Below are 15,109 nucleotides of genomic sequence, written 5' to 3'. Positions count from 1 at the left end.
CTTTACGTTTATCTGGGGTATATTTTATAAGACATATACTGTTGAGAGACTACAGGAAGCCAACGTTTACTAGGGGTGCTACAGCTCATTGTTGGCACCTTAACCCCTCAGCCACCAGCCTCCTTTGTAGCAAATTGGAAGAGTTTGGGTTAAATCACCATATGATCCCATTACCAATCACAGGGGCGTCCTTGCACCACCAACCCAAACACCATTGGAGACCGGGTCAGTACCACATGAATGCCAGGACCCAAGATTTGGAGTTGGTCCTGGTGTTAACCCACCCAGTGTATCAGTTTTTTACGTTATGTGATATGTGATTAAATAAAAGTTCTTCCTTTTCCTTCTTCACCTGTCAGTGGTTTAAATGTTATTGCTGATCCAATATAATGTATTTTGTAGGGAAGAGATTCAGCCATAAGATGGCATTGCTCAGTCACTATGTAAGGACTTCTTATTTCTTATCAACCTTTCTATCCCCCATAATGACAGACATGGTCTATCAATCAAAGGTATTTCAATATAAATGACTGCAGACAGCGTTACATCAGGTAAACATAGATTTGTGAAAACATATGGCAGCGGTGGGATTCGAACCCACGCCATCGAAATGACTGGAGCCTAAATCCAGCGCCTTAGACCACTCGGCCACGCTACCCTTACACTCGTCAGGGCCATCCAGAGGCTTGAAATCACTACACAAGCACGATTTAAGGTGTTGATTGAATCTGTTTACGTCCGTACAATGGCTGAATTTTACGATATGACTGACTGTTTCGGTTTCTGGTTATCTATTTACCAATCACGCGTTTGAAATTTAACCATTTGCAGCCTTGGCGGCGGTAGCACTGCACATCATTCCGAGTCGCCATTACTCCAGGATGCTAGCAAGTGCCAAAACTACCGTTACTCAACTTCGTAAATACGTTATCTTAGCGGCTTGTTTACGTTATGCTGTGTTACATGTCACATGTGGCACACTACCTAGTTAGCATATAACTTATATGTGGAGTCGAAATTCCTGACGAAGCGCTTCAAGTTTCCCCCAAGACGTTGAGTACTCTGATATCACCGTACGTGATACTCGTGTAACTGCTACAGACAACAGAATGTACAGCTCGCTATCGTTTAGTGCGGTGCGTTCAGGTGCTCTTCCGTAGTCGGAACTAACATATTCGCGCGCCATTTTGACATATTGTTCAGAAATTTGCTAAATTTACTTGAATATGAAATGTTGAAAAACGGGTAAAATTAGATTTTAATCTCTATTGAAATGATAGGAATATTAAGATAGATCCTAAGTTGTTTTACATCTGTTCAGACTACACTCCCATGCTGTCTGTTCATGTGCATTTCTTTTTCTTTTCAATTAAACTGTTATTTATTTTAATTACATTTAATTTCATTTGAGTTGATTTCATTAAGTCTAAGGGATACACTAAGTGCTTCTACGGAAATTGAATACATTACATTTGCTACATGGCTGTATATCAACAAAATGTAGCTAACGTTTCTACTTAAAGGAGCAAAACGTAGCTTTTAAGAAGACATTTAAAGTCAGGATTTTAACATTTACAATATTAATGAGGTAATAATACAAAGTCAGAAATATTCATTGTTCCCATTACTGAATAAACAAGCTGTTCTCCAAATAAAATTAGGTCACTACACCAGGACACCATTTGAATCTGGAAAGGTGGCAGGGTCCGCCACATATTAACCAAGTAAAACAGTATGAAATTGTATTGTCCATTGAGGTCAGTTTGTTTATTCAGTTCATTCAGTCATGAAAGCAAAGAGTTTGTTTAGATATAACTACAGTAGGATCAGTCTTGGTGCTAGTAGGCTGACGAATAGGTGCATGTCATATGTCCGACAGCAGTGAAGGCAGCAGTGGTGAAAGGGGCGTGGCCGTCAGAGAACAGTGTAGTACGTGCCGACGGCTCTCGGCTCCGTGGTGGACTGTAACAACCTCGCTGCCAGGCACGTCCCCGGACCGCCAGGACACCGCGGAGAACCAGGACCGACCCACTCCGGTTCTGGGAGGAGAGTTTATCTGCGGCTGCCAGAACTCGTCGGTTTAACTTCTGACCGAAACTGAGCGACGGAAGAAAAAGAAGAAGAAGAGCGAGGCGACTGGAAACACTCTGTCACTATCTGTCAAATAAAGTGCTCAAGGTGTGTCTGGCCCCGGATATAAGGTTGGTTGTTTATTTAATACGTGCATGGAACAGCAGGTGATCCATATTAAGTTAATACTTTTAGGGATAATCTCACTGCAGCATGTTGTGTGGGATGTTGTGTTGATTGCACATTGTCCCAGCAGGAACAGGAACTCTGTGTATCTGTGTGTGTCTGTGATGGCATTCCTCTCCACCTGCCAGCTGTCACTTCAAACATCTGCAAACACAATAGCTCTGTATGACCGACTGGCGCTCACAGCTGCAGGGGGAACACAGATTGAATCAGCGAAATTGCTCTTGCATGCTGATACTCACTATTTATTGCTTAGATCAGTAAATATTTGACTTAATTTTAAGTTTCATGCATGATATGATGAGGAAAATGATGTCACAGTGCAGACACTACATGCTGACACAGATAACCCTCAACATATGGCACAAGATTTACAGTTGTGCAGCCATGATGCAGTGTTGTTGTGAGCTAACATGGCCGCCACAGATAACTCCAAACTTTATTTACGGGAACCAGAATGTATTGCCAAGTAGGTTTTGCCTTGTTGTTGGTTTTGTGGCTCTGCATCCCGGGTCCACTCACCCTCCTGTCTCCTCCAGCAGACATCATGGAGGAGGACCTGATGTTCAGGATGGAGGACGAGGAGGAAGGCAGCGCCAAGAGACCCCCTGCCCAACACAGGGCCCCCGGTAAGAGGGCCTCCTCCATGAGCGACGCCAACGCCAGCGATGACGACGATGACGACCACTTCATCTGCCCCATCCTGGACGACTCCGCCAAAGAGATCTGTCACTACCTGAAGAATCTGGTCTACAGCCGGCAGCTGTCAAACTCTCTTCCCAAGAGCAACTTTGTGTTCAAGGTGAGCATTTCCCCACACGGTGCGAGGCGCACAATCGTACCAGAGAGGTGAAAATGATCAGAAAGTGTTGAAATCAAGCGTTGGAGGATTGTTTAGTCATGCTTCAAAACATTTCGTATTTAGTGTGAACTCAAGTGCATCATCACAGTTCTGCAATTTTCTATTAGAACAGCACTTTGCCTTATAAGGAGAGCTGATCCGTGCATGCCTGCACACACACAGCAGTGTGTGTGCTGCTTGTATGTATATCTGTGAAGTGGAGATCTGGTCAGCCAGCGCTTCACTGTACTTTCTCTAAAGAACAGGAAGTACCAGAGACTGGTTTTCACTTATGTTGCACGTAAACACGTCTCTCACACATGAGGACGTGATGCAGTGCAGAGCCACTGCGCTCTGGTCGACTGCTGGATTCAACATCCTTTTTTTAGTTTTTGAGTAGCTATGCTGTTTATTCATGCAATTCATGTTCTTTGTACTTTGCTGATGAAAGGCCGTCCATTTTCTTCACCTCTCTACATAGAATGAAACAGAAACAGAGGCAGAACCTCGGTCGTACAAGGTTTTGTCTGAGAGCGCACGGGTATGTTGCAGATCAAATTATACCTTCCTTCTCTCCCTCTTCACCAGTGACCATCCACGCCTCCCTCCTCTCCCCTTTCACTCTGTAATTTACTGAACTTTTCCTCCGCTGCATTTGTTTTTCGCTCCTCCTATTCTCATTTCCCATAACTCTCCTTTTATGACTGACCCTAATCAACGCATCCTCCCCTCCCTTCAGACTGCTTTCTTACACTTGATTTAATGGAATGGTACATATTGCTATTGTACAAAACTACACTGGACAATGAAAGCAAATGTGCAACTTTTTCATTGTCGTTTTGGTTTCAGAAAGCTGACTTATTATAGGTGCTGCTCTAAAATTTGTTTTAGAGACTGACCCAGAAAAGTTTTTTAGCCATGGCCGCACTAGACTTTGCTATTAAAGCACTAAAGATTCAATATGTAAAAATCTTGTACAGAATGTGTTAACGGCAGCTATTAGCGACAGTAATCGATCTGTTTTGAGTATGAATTCAACAGGTGTCAATGTCTTGCGTATTGCACCTTTAAGTCTTGTGACTAGGCTGTGATATCTGTGACTGCACCAAGGAGCTGCACACTCCTGCAGACGAACGATGTCTGATGTAAATGTGTCACTTGCTCCTCCTCACAAACAGATGCACCCCTTACCAGTTGAAAACGCGACCTTTCAAATTGCTCTTCTTGTAAATAAACCCTTCGATCTAAAAATAACCACGTCCAGAACGGCTGCAGTACAGTGAGCAGTGGAGTAATGCTGGCGACATGCTGCTGGACGGCTCCGGGTTTGGGTTACCAGAGATACTTGATTAATGGTTTCTTCGAAGAAAGTTATTTTTTTTTTAATGGCAGAGCATCACATGGTGGTCTCTTAAATTTTTAGGTGGCAGGTTTCTATACAAGTTATTATAAAACAGGAGATCTTGTTTTATTCTTTCATCCTAGTTGAAGAGTTTTTTTTTCTTTCCATAACTTTCATTCCTTCCTTACTTGCATGCTGTTAGACGACGCTGCATGTAATCTTATAAATTGCCTCCAGTGATGTCATTAAGGGGCTAAGTTGCATTGTGGGTAATACAGGCACCAGGTACTGAAATGGAAGAAGAATGCATGGAATAAAAAAGGCGCAATCATTTGTTTTTAAACTGTCCATATAGTGTTGGGAGTACAATGCCTTTCAAAACATGCCGCATACATTACCCACAATGCAATGTAGTCACATAGTGGAGCTGTGGGGTCACATATGCATAAGCACACCCCAAGACCTGCAAACACGCTTCATTATGAAACATTGGTGGATTTACCCTTTAAATGGAAATACTTGATACTTTATCTATAAGGGGAAGCTGTTCAGTGCTTTAATTGAATTTTAATGTAATTTGCTCAATTCGACTGTATTGTAGCACAAGAAAGGCTTGAAATTGCCTTTTATTGTGAAAATCAAATTCCATGTTTCTTGTGTTGAATGGCTTCCTCTCCTTCTAACTGTTCTAGAGAACCTGACAGGAAACTGACTCTTCTTTTCTTCTCTGTCAAAACAAATACTGGCAGCTAACGAGTTGTGTTTGTTCACTTGGACAGGACGCATGGAAACATGCGATCGAGAAGGCCAAAGCCATGCCCGACCCCTGGGCACAGTTTCACCTGGAGGAAATCAAGACTGAACCCTGCATTCGTTACAGGTATGCATAACTCTGTGTGGCTGTGGATCAGCAATTGGAAAAGACCTTTTTCACGGCTTCTTGACTTGTCATAGCAGGAAAATCTGAATAAAAGACAGATCTGGTTATCAACGTTGGTCAAGTGGAACCACCATGGAACCAGTTCCAGTCCAGTTCACACACCTTATTTTGAGCCATTCTGAGCATTTTGATCCAGAATCCAGAAGGGTTGGTTCCCAGCTGGAACAAAAAAAAGTTTTCCACGACCTGATCTACTTAAAATTGGTGGAAATGTGGACTGGTTTGTTAGATATCACTCAGGTGTCAAGACTATTTGAAGAACCAGAGCTAATGCTCTCTGGGTTGTTGCCTGTTTTTGCACGAGGGCGGGGCTGTGAACTGTGCATAAAGGGCTGCTTGCCCCATCCTAAATAACATATAACGTTAATTTTGCAAAGTTGTTTGACTCAGGTGAGGCATCTGACCCTGTAGCTGCATTCAGTGGGTTTGTCAGAGCCTTTTGCTAAAAATGATGTTGATGAGAGCACTGGAAAAAATAAGAAAACATTGATCAGATTAGCTTTAAAGTATTTGTAAAGTATCTTTCAATGCTGACAGATTCTCACTTTAGTATGACCCCGCATCTTGAGCCTGGCAGCGTGTTTCACAGTTGGCATGTGTCTCGGTCAGTAGTGCTAATACTGTCTGTTGATAAACATCGCTGCCCCTCCTCTGGGCACATTAAGCGCTGACGTCGTTTGGCCCCAAGAGGTTTTTGTTTTTTGTAATCTTGTAATGTAGATGGGACCCTTGAGATATCGTGGCCAAAATAACGATTACATAAATATACAGTTACACATCTTGCAGAGTTCTCAGATGTGGGCAGCGTTATATCAAGGAGGTGAGGACACGCAACTTGAGTGGGTGTGGGCTATAAAAGCAGCAGGAAAAAGGATTCCTTTGTTTGTGTGTGTGTTTTAGGTCTGTTACGTAACATACAGGGCTGAGACTACAGAGGGAGAAGGGATTGTCAGGAGCTGGGATTTTGCCCTGGTGTTCTCTTTTCATGTGCTAATTTTACCCACGCGAAACCTCACCCTCCCTTCCCTCTCTTAAACCCCCCCTGTCGTATGAACTTGATGGAAGGAATGTCACGGTACACCGTGTTCCCAGGCTGGAAACGTTTGTTGGCAGGTTGGTGATTGGATTTGAGTCGGGGAGAACAGCGCTGATCTTCGAGTGGAGACGGAGAGCTTAGTGTGAGGGTTTTTAGTTTCCCGACAGTTCATGCAGCATTCATTAACCCAGGACACGCCCTCCTGCCAAGCCAAACAGACACACTGACCCAGACACGCAGTGTGTACACAAGCATCTCTACCATCATATCGATCGTGGGAGTTCTTTCCTCGATACATTACTTCCTTTAACTCTAGATCCGAAACAGTCATACAATAAATTGGTGCAGCTTTTCTTTGGAAAGAGGGCACACACAACCTCGTCCTTGTTGTTCTTCCTTAGAGAGGAAACTCTATGCTTTATGTGCTGCCATGATAAGAACCCCAGGCGAACTCGCTCACGAAGGGCAAAGAGTAACTTGGCTACCGTGATCGAGGCTTTTAGTAAACAGAGTCACAAGAGACAAAAGAGTCCTGGCGGCAGGCTCAGCGCTGCAGAGCGTCCAGTGTGAGTGATTTGCAGTGTAACAGGTGGAAAACAAAAAAAAGTGTCATTTTCTCCCCACAGAGCAGCAGGGTCACCGTGTCGCCTTGTGATGTTAGAAAGACCCACAGATGGACCATGTGTGTTTTATATATGTAGCTGAGTTGTGTTCAGTCCAACCCAGTGAACCTAAATTTAAATAAGACTTCAAAACTACCTTGTGTGTAAATTTGTTAGCCTAAGTCATGTCACATTTTCATTTGATTGGACCTGTTTGAGTGAATGTAATCTGTATAGTCGTTCATTGTTGTTTGACTTAATTTGCTGTTCCTCCTCGCAGGTACAATGCCATCACAGGAGAGTGGGCTCAGGACCAGGTCCACATCAAGATGGCTGCCCAGGTATACATGCTCTCTAGCAATGTAAAAAACACACACGTACTGTAGAGTTTCTTATCTCTCGCCTAATTTGTTCCTCCTGCCTGGTTTCTCACAGCCGTTTGGGAGAGGGGCCATGAGGGAGTGCTTCAGAACGTAAGTTGACCTATTTCTCTAAATTCCCTTCCAGGGGGTTATTGCCCTCGTGCTCTGGTAACCAAGGAATCTGTGGTGTCAGTGTAAACAAAGCAAAGGGGTATTATAAGTCCAAATTCCTTACATATCCTCCGCGACTCCCAAGGATAGCTGCTTCATAATTTTTAGAGCCGAAGACGATGCTGGGGACATCAAGTCTTCCATAATGACACTGCGTCTTTATATTTAACTGGATCGATTCCCTGGATGTTTACAGTTTGAAGCATGGCATCGCAGAACGAAAGAGAAAAGGGACAATAGTTTAATTGTGGATGTTTAATCCTCAGCTATGTGGGAAATGCAAAAGAGAGGCATCCACCACCTCAGCTGTTTGCTATTTGGAGTATCCCACAGAAAAAACACTGACAAAAGCCAGGGCATGAAAACAAACCCCCACCCCTCGAGACCCTACAAGCCCAAACAAGTTCCTAAAGAAGCTCTACGTCTCTAATGTTGGTGTGTTCTGTCGTCTAACATCGTGTCTGGTTGAAGCTGTGCTCAAAAATGTCACTGCTGAGTGTTTTGAAGAGTTTTTCTAACTGTGGGTGAATGTAAGTGTAACCCGTATTTCCTTCCCTTACAGGAAGAAATTGTCGAATTTCTCACACAGCAGCAACTGGAAGTCGGCGTCCAATTACGTGGCCAAGCGTTACATGGAGTCGGTGGACAGAAGTGTCTACTTCGAGGACGTCAAGCTGCAAATGGAGGCTAAACTCTGGGGAGAGGAGTACAGCCGCCACCGACCTCCCAAACCGGTACAGGACAAACTTTGACAGCCCGCTGATTTGTTAATGGGACAGGCTGCTATTGATAAAATTAGTAGTAATCCCTCGAAAAGGAAAAGATCTTATGGTTCATTATCGTCAATCATTGGATTCAGTCGGGTGTGTTAGAGGCCTGAGCATGCCAGGGAGGCCAGGTTTCTCTCTTATTTATGTTTCTCAGAGCATTTGATTGAGTGTTTGCTGTCAGTATGTTAAGATTTTTTCTACAAATATGACAATAAAATGCTTCTAACATAACTCTACCTTCCAACCCTAACTTTAAAAATGTCGCATATAAAGAAATCCTTTCAACAAAGTCGGACTAACAGACGGACAAACCCACTTAAATCTGTGTGTGTTTTAATGTAAAGTGAAGTTTAATTTTTATATACAAAAATTAGTTTTAGGTCTCAGCTTTATTTGTTTTCATTTCATAACTGAGACTGTACAGTTGGGTGTTTTCATAACTCATCTTTTCAGCATAAAAATCTATAATTGCATATTTATGAAGACTGTAGATGGTCATGTTGTTTTTCTCTGTCTTGTCCTCAGGTGGACATCATGCAGATGTGTGTGGTGGAGATGGTGGACAGACCAGGGAAACCTCTCTTCCACCTGGAGCATTACATCGAGGGCAAGTACATCAAATACAACTCCAACTCCGGCTTTGTGAGGGACGACAACATCCGCCTCACTCCTCAGGTGAGCAATGTTGCTATGAATGCTAACCAGCTAATAATCACTTGATAATCTTCAACCTTTTTGTGTCCGTCAGGCCTTCAGTCACTTCTCTTTTGAGCGCTCGGGCCACCAGCTGATTGTGGTGGACATCCAAGGAGTGGGAGATCTCTACACCGACCCTCAGATCCACACAGAGAAGGGGACTGACTTCGGAGATGGAAATCTAGGTACATCTCACTTTGTTGTAGTGAAACTGCTGCTTGCGTGTAATGTTTGGTTCGTGGTGATTTAATATCTTCTATCTTCAGGCGTGCGAGGCATGGCGCTGTTCTTCCACTCCCACTTGTGTAACAAGATCTGCAAGAGTATGGGCCTGACGCCTTTTGACCTCTCCCCCGCAGAGAAGTCCCAGCTGGACTGCACCAACAAACTGCTCGTAATTTCAACTTTTGAATAAAAATAAGGAAAATGTCAGTTCTGTTGCGGTTTCCCTCATGAGAGATTCATCTTGGTGTATTTCAGAAGTCGGCCCAGACGGTGCTGAGAGGCTGCGAGGAGCCCTGCGGTTCCCCTCGTGTCCGGACTATGTCGGCAAGCCGGGCCCCTCCGCTGTTGTCCCGCCTGTCTGAGACGTCCTCTGCAGACGAGAGCATGAGCGACGTGGACTCGGTTCCCTGCTCCCCTCTCATCTTCCCCTGCTCCCCTCTGGGCGCACCTGGATCCAAGTCCCCTATGGGTAGGTTAAACTGAGTACTGCACATGTATACATGTGTATTTGTTCTAGTTAAGCTGGTGTATTACTTCTGCATTTTACAGGCTTGTCTTTTACTGGGATGTATGAACATGAACGACTCCACAATAACAACACGGGTGAACACAAGGTGAGCAACGAATGAAAAAGATACTGTGACACATTGAGCCCAATATAATTCTATAAAAGTGGTTCAAGTCCCAAGAGCTCAGAGTTTGATTCCAGATTCCAGAAGCTGTTTTTTGTCACTTGTGTATATTACTAAACTTGTAAATAAATTGAATAGAATTGAACCCTGTGGGACACCTTTCATTGCCGTTATAAACTCAGACTGGTGGCTTCCCAGTTTAACAGACTGTTGTGTCTCAGAGAGTTAGTTCCTAACACTAATCATTTTTGATTTCTGTCTCTAGGAATCTGACAGCGGAGGGGACAGCGGCTACCCCAGCGAGAGGAGGAGTGAAGGAGACCCAAATGACCACGTGGACGGGGTAAAGATTTACATTTGACTCCAGTTTCACTTAAATTTGGCCTGAAAATATCCAGTGATCTCTTTTTTATGCTGTAGTTTTTTTAGCAGTCTGTCAAATAGACCTAGAAAAAATGGTTCATCGTTGAAGTACGTACACATATTCCTGAGATATTCTACCATGACATTTACCTCGTACACTTGTTAAATCGCAGAGTAGATGTTAGATATGTTACAGCTCGTTTGAATTATGTGTCTGTTGGTGAGTTGTTGTTTATACATTTGTGAGCAGACTCTCAACACAAACACATCCATTCTGAACTATTTTTAATACTGACTTCTCTCTGTAGCTGTTAGTCTGTTAACATCTCCTCTGTGACTGTCACATCTCCTGACTGTAGGTCTGATAATGCATGTTGTATCATCACGTAGGCCCATCATCGCTACAAAAGACAATATTCTGAGTCGGATGACGACAGTGTCAGACGGGTAAACAAACCGATACAGCAGTGTGTGAATTCTCCTCACCTCGATCATCATCGTCATCACTGCAGTCAAATAACCCTCCTCTAACTCTCCTCATCTTCTTCCCACCAATCAAAGCCCTTCCTCACCTGTCTTCTAATTCAGCTCCTCCTCCTCTCTGTGTCCCCCTCACCAGAGAAAGATGGTTGCTCCTCCAAGAGTCTCTGCCAGTTTAAATTCATTCAATCCGGACAGCGAATGGGTGATTATTCAGCATGGAGGCTTGTAGGCCGGGCGGTGCTGTGCAGACTTACTGCTACAAAAGCTTTGTCACGCATGATTCTCAGGTTCAGATTCAAGCGTCTGATCGCACAAGCTGCCGCTGTTTCCACGTCCACTCGTCCCTTTTTTTTTTTTTTATCAGTCGAGTGGGTGAAAGCAGTCTGAAAATGCAAAGACATTATAGATTGACATTTGGAAGTGAAACACCATCTACCTCTGTTTCACCAGCTCCACCATCTTGCTAATGATTCTCGCCATGAGTGTGTGTGTGTGTGTGTGTGTGTGTGTGTGTGTGCTTCTGTTCCCGTGCTTTACATGATTTTGCATTCACTGAGCTGCTAACAGGGATGTCCTCCTCCAGCTCTTCTGGACGGGTACACCCCTCAGAGTGTGACTGTCAGCTTGCACCTGATCTTACCTTTGCCATATGATTTTCTTCCTGGTTATTTCGGCACACAGCAGACGGTAACATTCATCCCTTCAGTTGTTCTCCTTTTTGTGTTTTAATTGTTTTTTCCTCTCAGCTGACGGAGGAGAAGTGGAACTTCTACCATTCGTCTCGCGCTCACATCCACCGTCCTTCGTGCGTGGCCACTGAGGTGGAGCGACTCAGCACTCTGATGCAGAAGAAGATCGGCCAGTCAGTCCTCGGAAAGGTAAAACATTAGATATTGTCCTGATTCCAGTCGTAATACACAAGCAAAGTAATCCTGATGAGAGTGATGGCAGCACCAGGTCAGAGGGCGAACACATTTTATCATTTAAGACTTAATCATTTTTATTTCTCATGAACACGACGGACTTGGTCTGATAAGTCATGACACTCAAATCATAAATATAATCAGCATCACAATCTGTGAATGTGTTTCCTACTTGGCTGCTCAGACTTGTCTTCTTAAATCTGATCCAGCTGGTTTACAAAGTGAGTTTCATCTGTTGAACGTGCCCTACATCTCCTCCCTGCTGCCCAGGTCCACCTGGCGATGGTGCGGTACCACGAAGCGGGCCGTTTCTGCGAGAAGGACGAGCAGTGGGATCAGGACTCGGCCATGTTCCACCTGGAGAGAGCTGCACTGTGCGGAGAGCTGGAGGCCATCGTGGCCCTGGGACAGTGCTTACTGCAGCTGCCTCATCACATCCTGCCAGACATGGAGCTGGAGGTAGATAAGACGCACTTTGTTCTGCATTTTCTCTTCAGCTGAGTTTGGTTTTGTACGGATGTGTTCTCACAGTTCTGTGGTTGTTGCAGGATAATGCAGGAAACCGTATGAAAGGTTTTAAGCTCCTGCTGCAGGCGGCGGAGGCTGGAGACAGATTTTCCATGATCATGGTGGCCAGAGCTTTTGATTCCGGGGTCGATCTGCCAGCTGACAGGTCAGTGAAGCTGGGAAAAGCTCAGGTCTTGCCTTGATATCACTGCCCTGTAGAGAGGTTTCTGTACATTTTTATCACAAGAAGAAACAGGCTATTCGTGGTGCAGAAGGGTTTGTGCAATGTTCATTTCTCACCCAGAAAGCAGAACTGGGAGGAAGCCATTCACTGGTACGATACTGTGTTGAACATGATGGACTATGATGAGGGGGGAGAGTACGACGGGACGCAGGACGAGCCTCGCTACCTGCTGCTGGCCAGAGAGGCAGAGATGTACCAAGAGGGAGGCTTCCACCTCAAGGCAGACCCACAGAGAGCAGGTCGGACGCCAAGCTGGCGTAACAGAAGCTTTTTTGGGGGGCGTATACAAAACAAGTTGTAGTTTCAGCCACTGACAATCTTAGGATTTAGGGCTGACTGGAGGGTGTGAGCTCCCCCTTGTGGCAGTTCAAAATAAATCAGGAAATCCAGCATGTTGCTGTATGTGAGCGAGTCAGGCAGCTTTTTTTAAGTCAGACAAGTGAAGACACTTTTACATTTATACCCAAATTCAACACATTGAACATGTCTTAAGTGTATTTTATTGTAATCCATGAAAAAATAATGTATTTTCCTTTCCTAAAGAGATGACTGGTTGCTCTGTTTAATTCAGTGTAGATAAAAATGTGTCTTGTGCTTTTGAAAAACTAGAAAATCAGGTTATTTTACATAAGAAGGAACCCAAGTGCTCCAAATGTAAGAAGAGTGGTTGAAATATGTTGCTTTTTTAATCATTTTGCCACAAGGATAAAGATTTTTTTTATATTTCTTAACATTCTCTTATATTTATTGCACCAAGTTTGCCTTCTTGTTTGAGATACCTGTATATACCCTCAAAATTGTCTGTCTTTTTAGTCTAAAGTAACACAATGTGTGTTGATCCCTAACGTGACTCAGTACACTCCCTTCTTGTCCTTCTATAGCTTCCTCATAGTTCCTAAGCTCTGCTGGAGAACGTGTATTTATTATTTTACAGAAGTAGATAGTGCATTTGTTTGGGACTATTTTCTGCTGTGGATTAATACACTAATACAAATGCAGAATATCGCTAACGTTATTCTAACTATTGTCATTAAAATAGATAGACGCAGATGATTGTCTCACCTCTCACACCATCCCTCCCTGCAGGTGATCTGTTTACAGAAGCAGCAGAAGCTGCCATGGCGGCCATGAAAGGTCGACTGGCGAACAAATACTACATGAAAGCTGAAGAGGCCTGGGCGCTCATGGAGGAGTAACTGGATGCACGTTTCTGTCAAGAACAGACCACGGAGGGTTAATGTGACTGATAGCTGAGCTGATTTTAACACCCAAAGGATACAACTTGATGGGTTACCGTTTACATTTTTTTTTAATTGCATAATTTTTAAATATATGTGTGCAGGCTTACAAGTCTTTGTTTCTGTTCTTCTCTTCCTGTTTCTGTTCTTCTTATCCTGTTTCTGTTCTTCTCTTCCTGTTTCTGTTCTTCTCTTCCTGTTTCTGTTCTTCTCTTCCTGTTTCTGTTCTTCTTATCCTGTTTCTGTTCTTCTCTTCCTGTTTCTGTTCTTCTCTTCCTGTTCGTGAACCGCCGTCATCCCGACTCCTCTTTCCTGTAATATCCCGTCTCAGGTTAACTTTAAGCTGAGTGATTGTATGAAGTGAGTCCGAAGAATCTAAACAAAGAAAATGGTTTCTTTACTTTGCCCCAACAATAACACACTTACGTTGGAAGTTTGTATGTAAAAGTGCTTGGAGTTTAAAACTGTAAAATAAAGTTTGCATTGTTTTTTTGGGTAAAAAATGTGTCACTTTGTCATCTGCTTGTGTTTTTTTCTCCTGTAGACAAGAGTTAAAGGTGTGTAACTGAGCTGATTCATCTCCCAGTGAGAGACGTTAACATCAAGATGAACTGAATTGTTTCACCTGATGACTCATTTTGACCCTGGAGCCTGCATTATCATGGATATATAATCCTTCACATTAAATATTTAAATTTGAATGATGCATTTAAGCTTGACTGCACTCTAGGTTTTATGTTATAAATATATAGCATATTCCACTTCTCATACATATATTGATATGAAAAGTCATACGTTGAGTGAAATGAAAGACATTGTGTTTAAATATCACAAGTATCTGACATTAAATGAATTTAAGTGTCAAAAGCACAAGTAAAAGTAAATAATTATACATATATTTGCAAGTATGTGTATAGACTGTATAGTATGGTTAACTAAATATCAGCTTGACAAATTATTACTTCCACTATTCAGCATTTTTCTGATTATTTTAATCAGATTTTTAAAATCCGATTCATTAGAATAAATACACTTAACAATGCACTACTTTGGCTCTGATGCAGCCTGTGATCTCCAAAGTAAACATAACTTGGAGTAAAAAGTACAATGTTTTCCTCAAACATGTAGTGGAGTGGAAGTGTAAAGCAGCGGAAAAATGTAAATACTTCAGTAAAGTACAAGTAACTCAAAAATTGTCCATCACTGTCTGCATGCAACTCACCAAGAAGCGGCCTTACTCTATTTTATTTTTTTTTTAATATATCTCTTTTTGCAAACGTGTGAATCCGGATGTTTCATCTCTTTTTTTAATATTAAAAATTAAAAATTAAAATTATTTAATATTCACTGGACCGGACAAGACTATTTCTCAATGGATTTAAAGTGATTGCTACAAGGTAGCGTGGCCGAGCGGTCTAAGGCGCTGGATTAAGGCTCCAGTCTCTTCGGGGGCGTGGGTTCGAATCCCACCGCTGCCA

General features: G+C 43.1%; 1 protein-coding gene and 2 non-coding genes across 11 annotated transcripts; 2 read left to right on the top strand and 1 right to left on the bottom strand.

Annotated features, from left to right (window-relative positions):
• Positions 1–576: 576 nt before the first annotated feature.
• Positions 577–658, bottom strand: trnal-uag. The gene has a single exon. It is a non-coding gene; the product is annotated as a tRNA-Leu (tRNA).
• Positions 659–1,914: 1,256 nt separating this feature from the next.
• On the top strand, positions 1,915–14,136 carry eef2k (eukaryotic elongation factor 2 kinase). 9 transcript variants are annotated; one of them, XM_037080707.1, is made up of 19 exons: positions 1,915–2,178; positions 2,799–3,058; positions 3,579–3,638; positions 5,219–5,319; positions 7,298–7,358; positions 7,453–7,490; positions 8,113–8,284; positions 8,846–8,995; positions 9,069–9,201; positions 9,283–9,410; positions 9,497–9,710; positions 9,791–9,855; positions 10,139–10,216; positions 10,856–10,921; positions 11,466–11,597; positions 11,913–12,101; positions 12,191–12,315; positions 12,454–12,632; positions 13,480–13,589. In XM_037080707.1, exons 2-19 carry the CDS (start codon positions 2,804–2,806, stop codon positions 13,587–13,589), a joined length of 2,256 nt encoding a protein of 751 aa, XP_036936602.1. In that variant the 5' UTR covers positions 1,915–2,178; positions 2,799–2,803. The 9 variants fall into 9 exon arrangements, with proteins under 9 accessions (XP_036936602.1, XP_036936603.1, XP_036936601.1 ...); XM_037080708.1 differs by having other exon boundaries at positions 2,796–3,058; XM_037080706.1 differs by having other exon boundaries at positions 1,915–2,201.
• An 891-nt stretch (positions 14,137–15,027) lies between these two features.
• trnal-aag lies at positions 15,028–15,109 on the top strand. The gene has a single exon. It is a non-coding gene; the product is annotated as a tRNA-Leu (tRNA).

The sequence above is a fragment of the Acanthopagrus latus genome, chromosome 20, assembly GCF_904848185.1.
Source record: "Acanthopagrus latus isolate v.2019 chromosome 20, fAcaLat1.1, whole genome shotgun sequence".
Lineage (NCBI taxonomy): Eukaryota > Metazoa > Chordata > Actinopteri > Spariformes > Sparidae > Acanthopagrus > Acanthopagrus latus.
The sequence above is the reverse complement of the archived record's forward strand: the minus strand, read 5'-3'. Positions and strand labels throughout refer to the sequence as shown.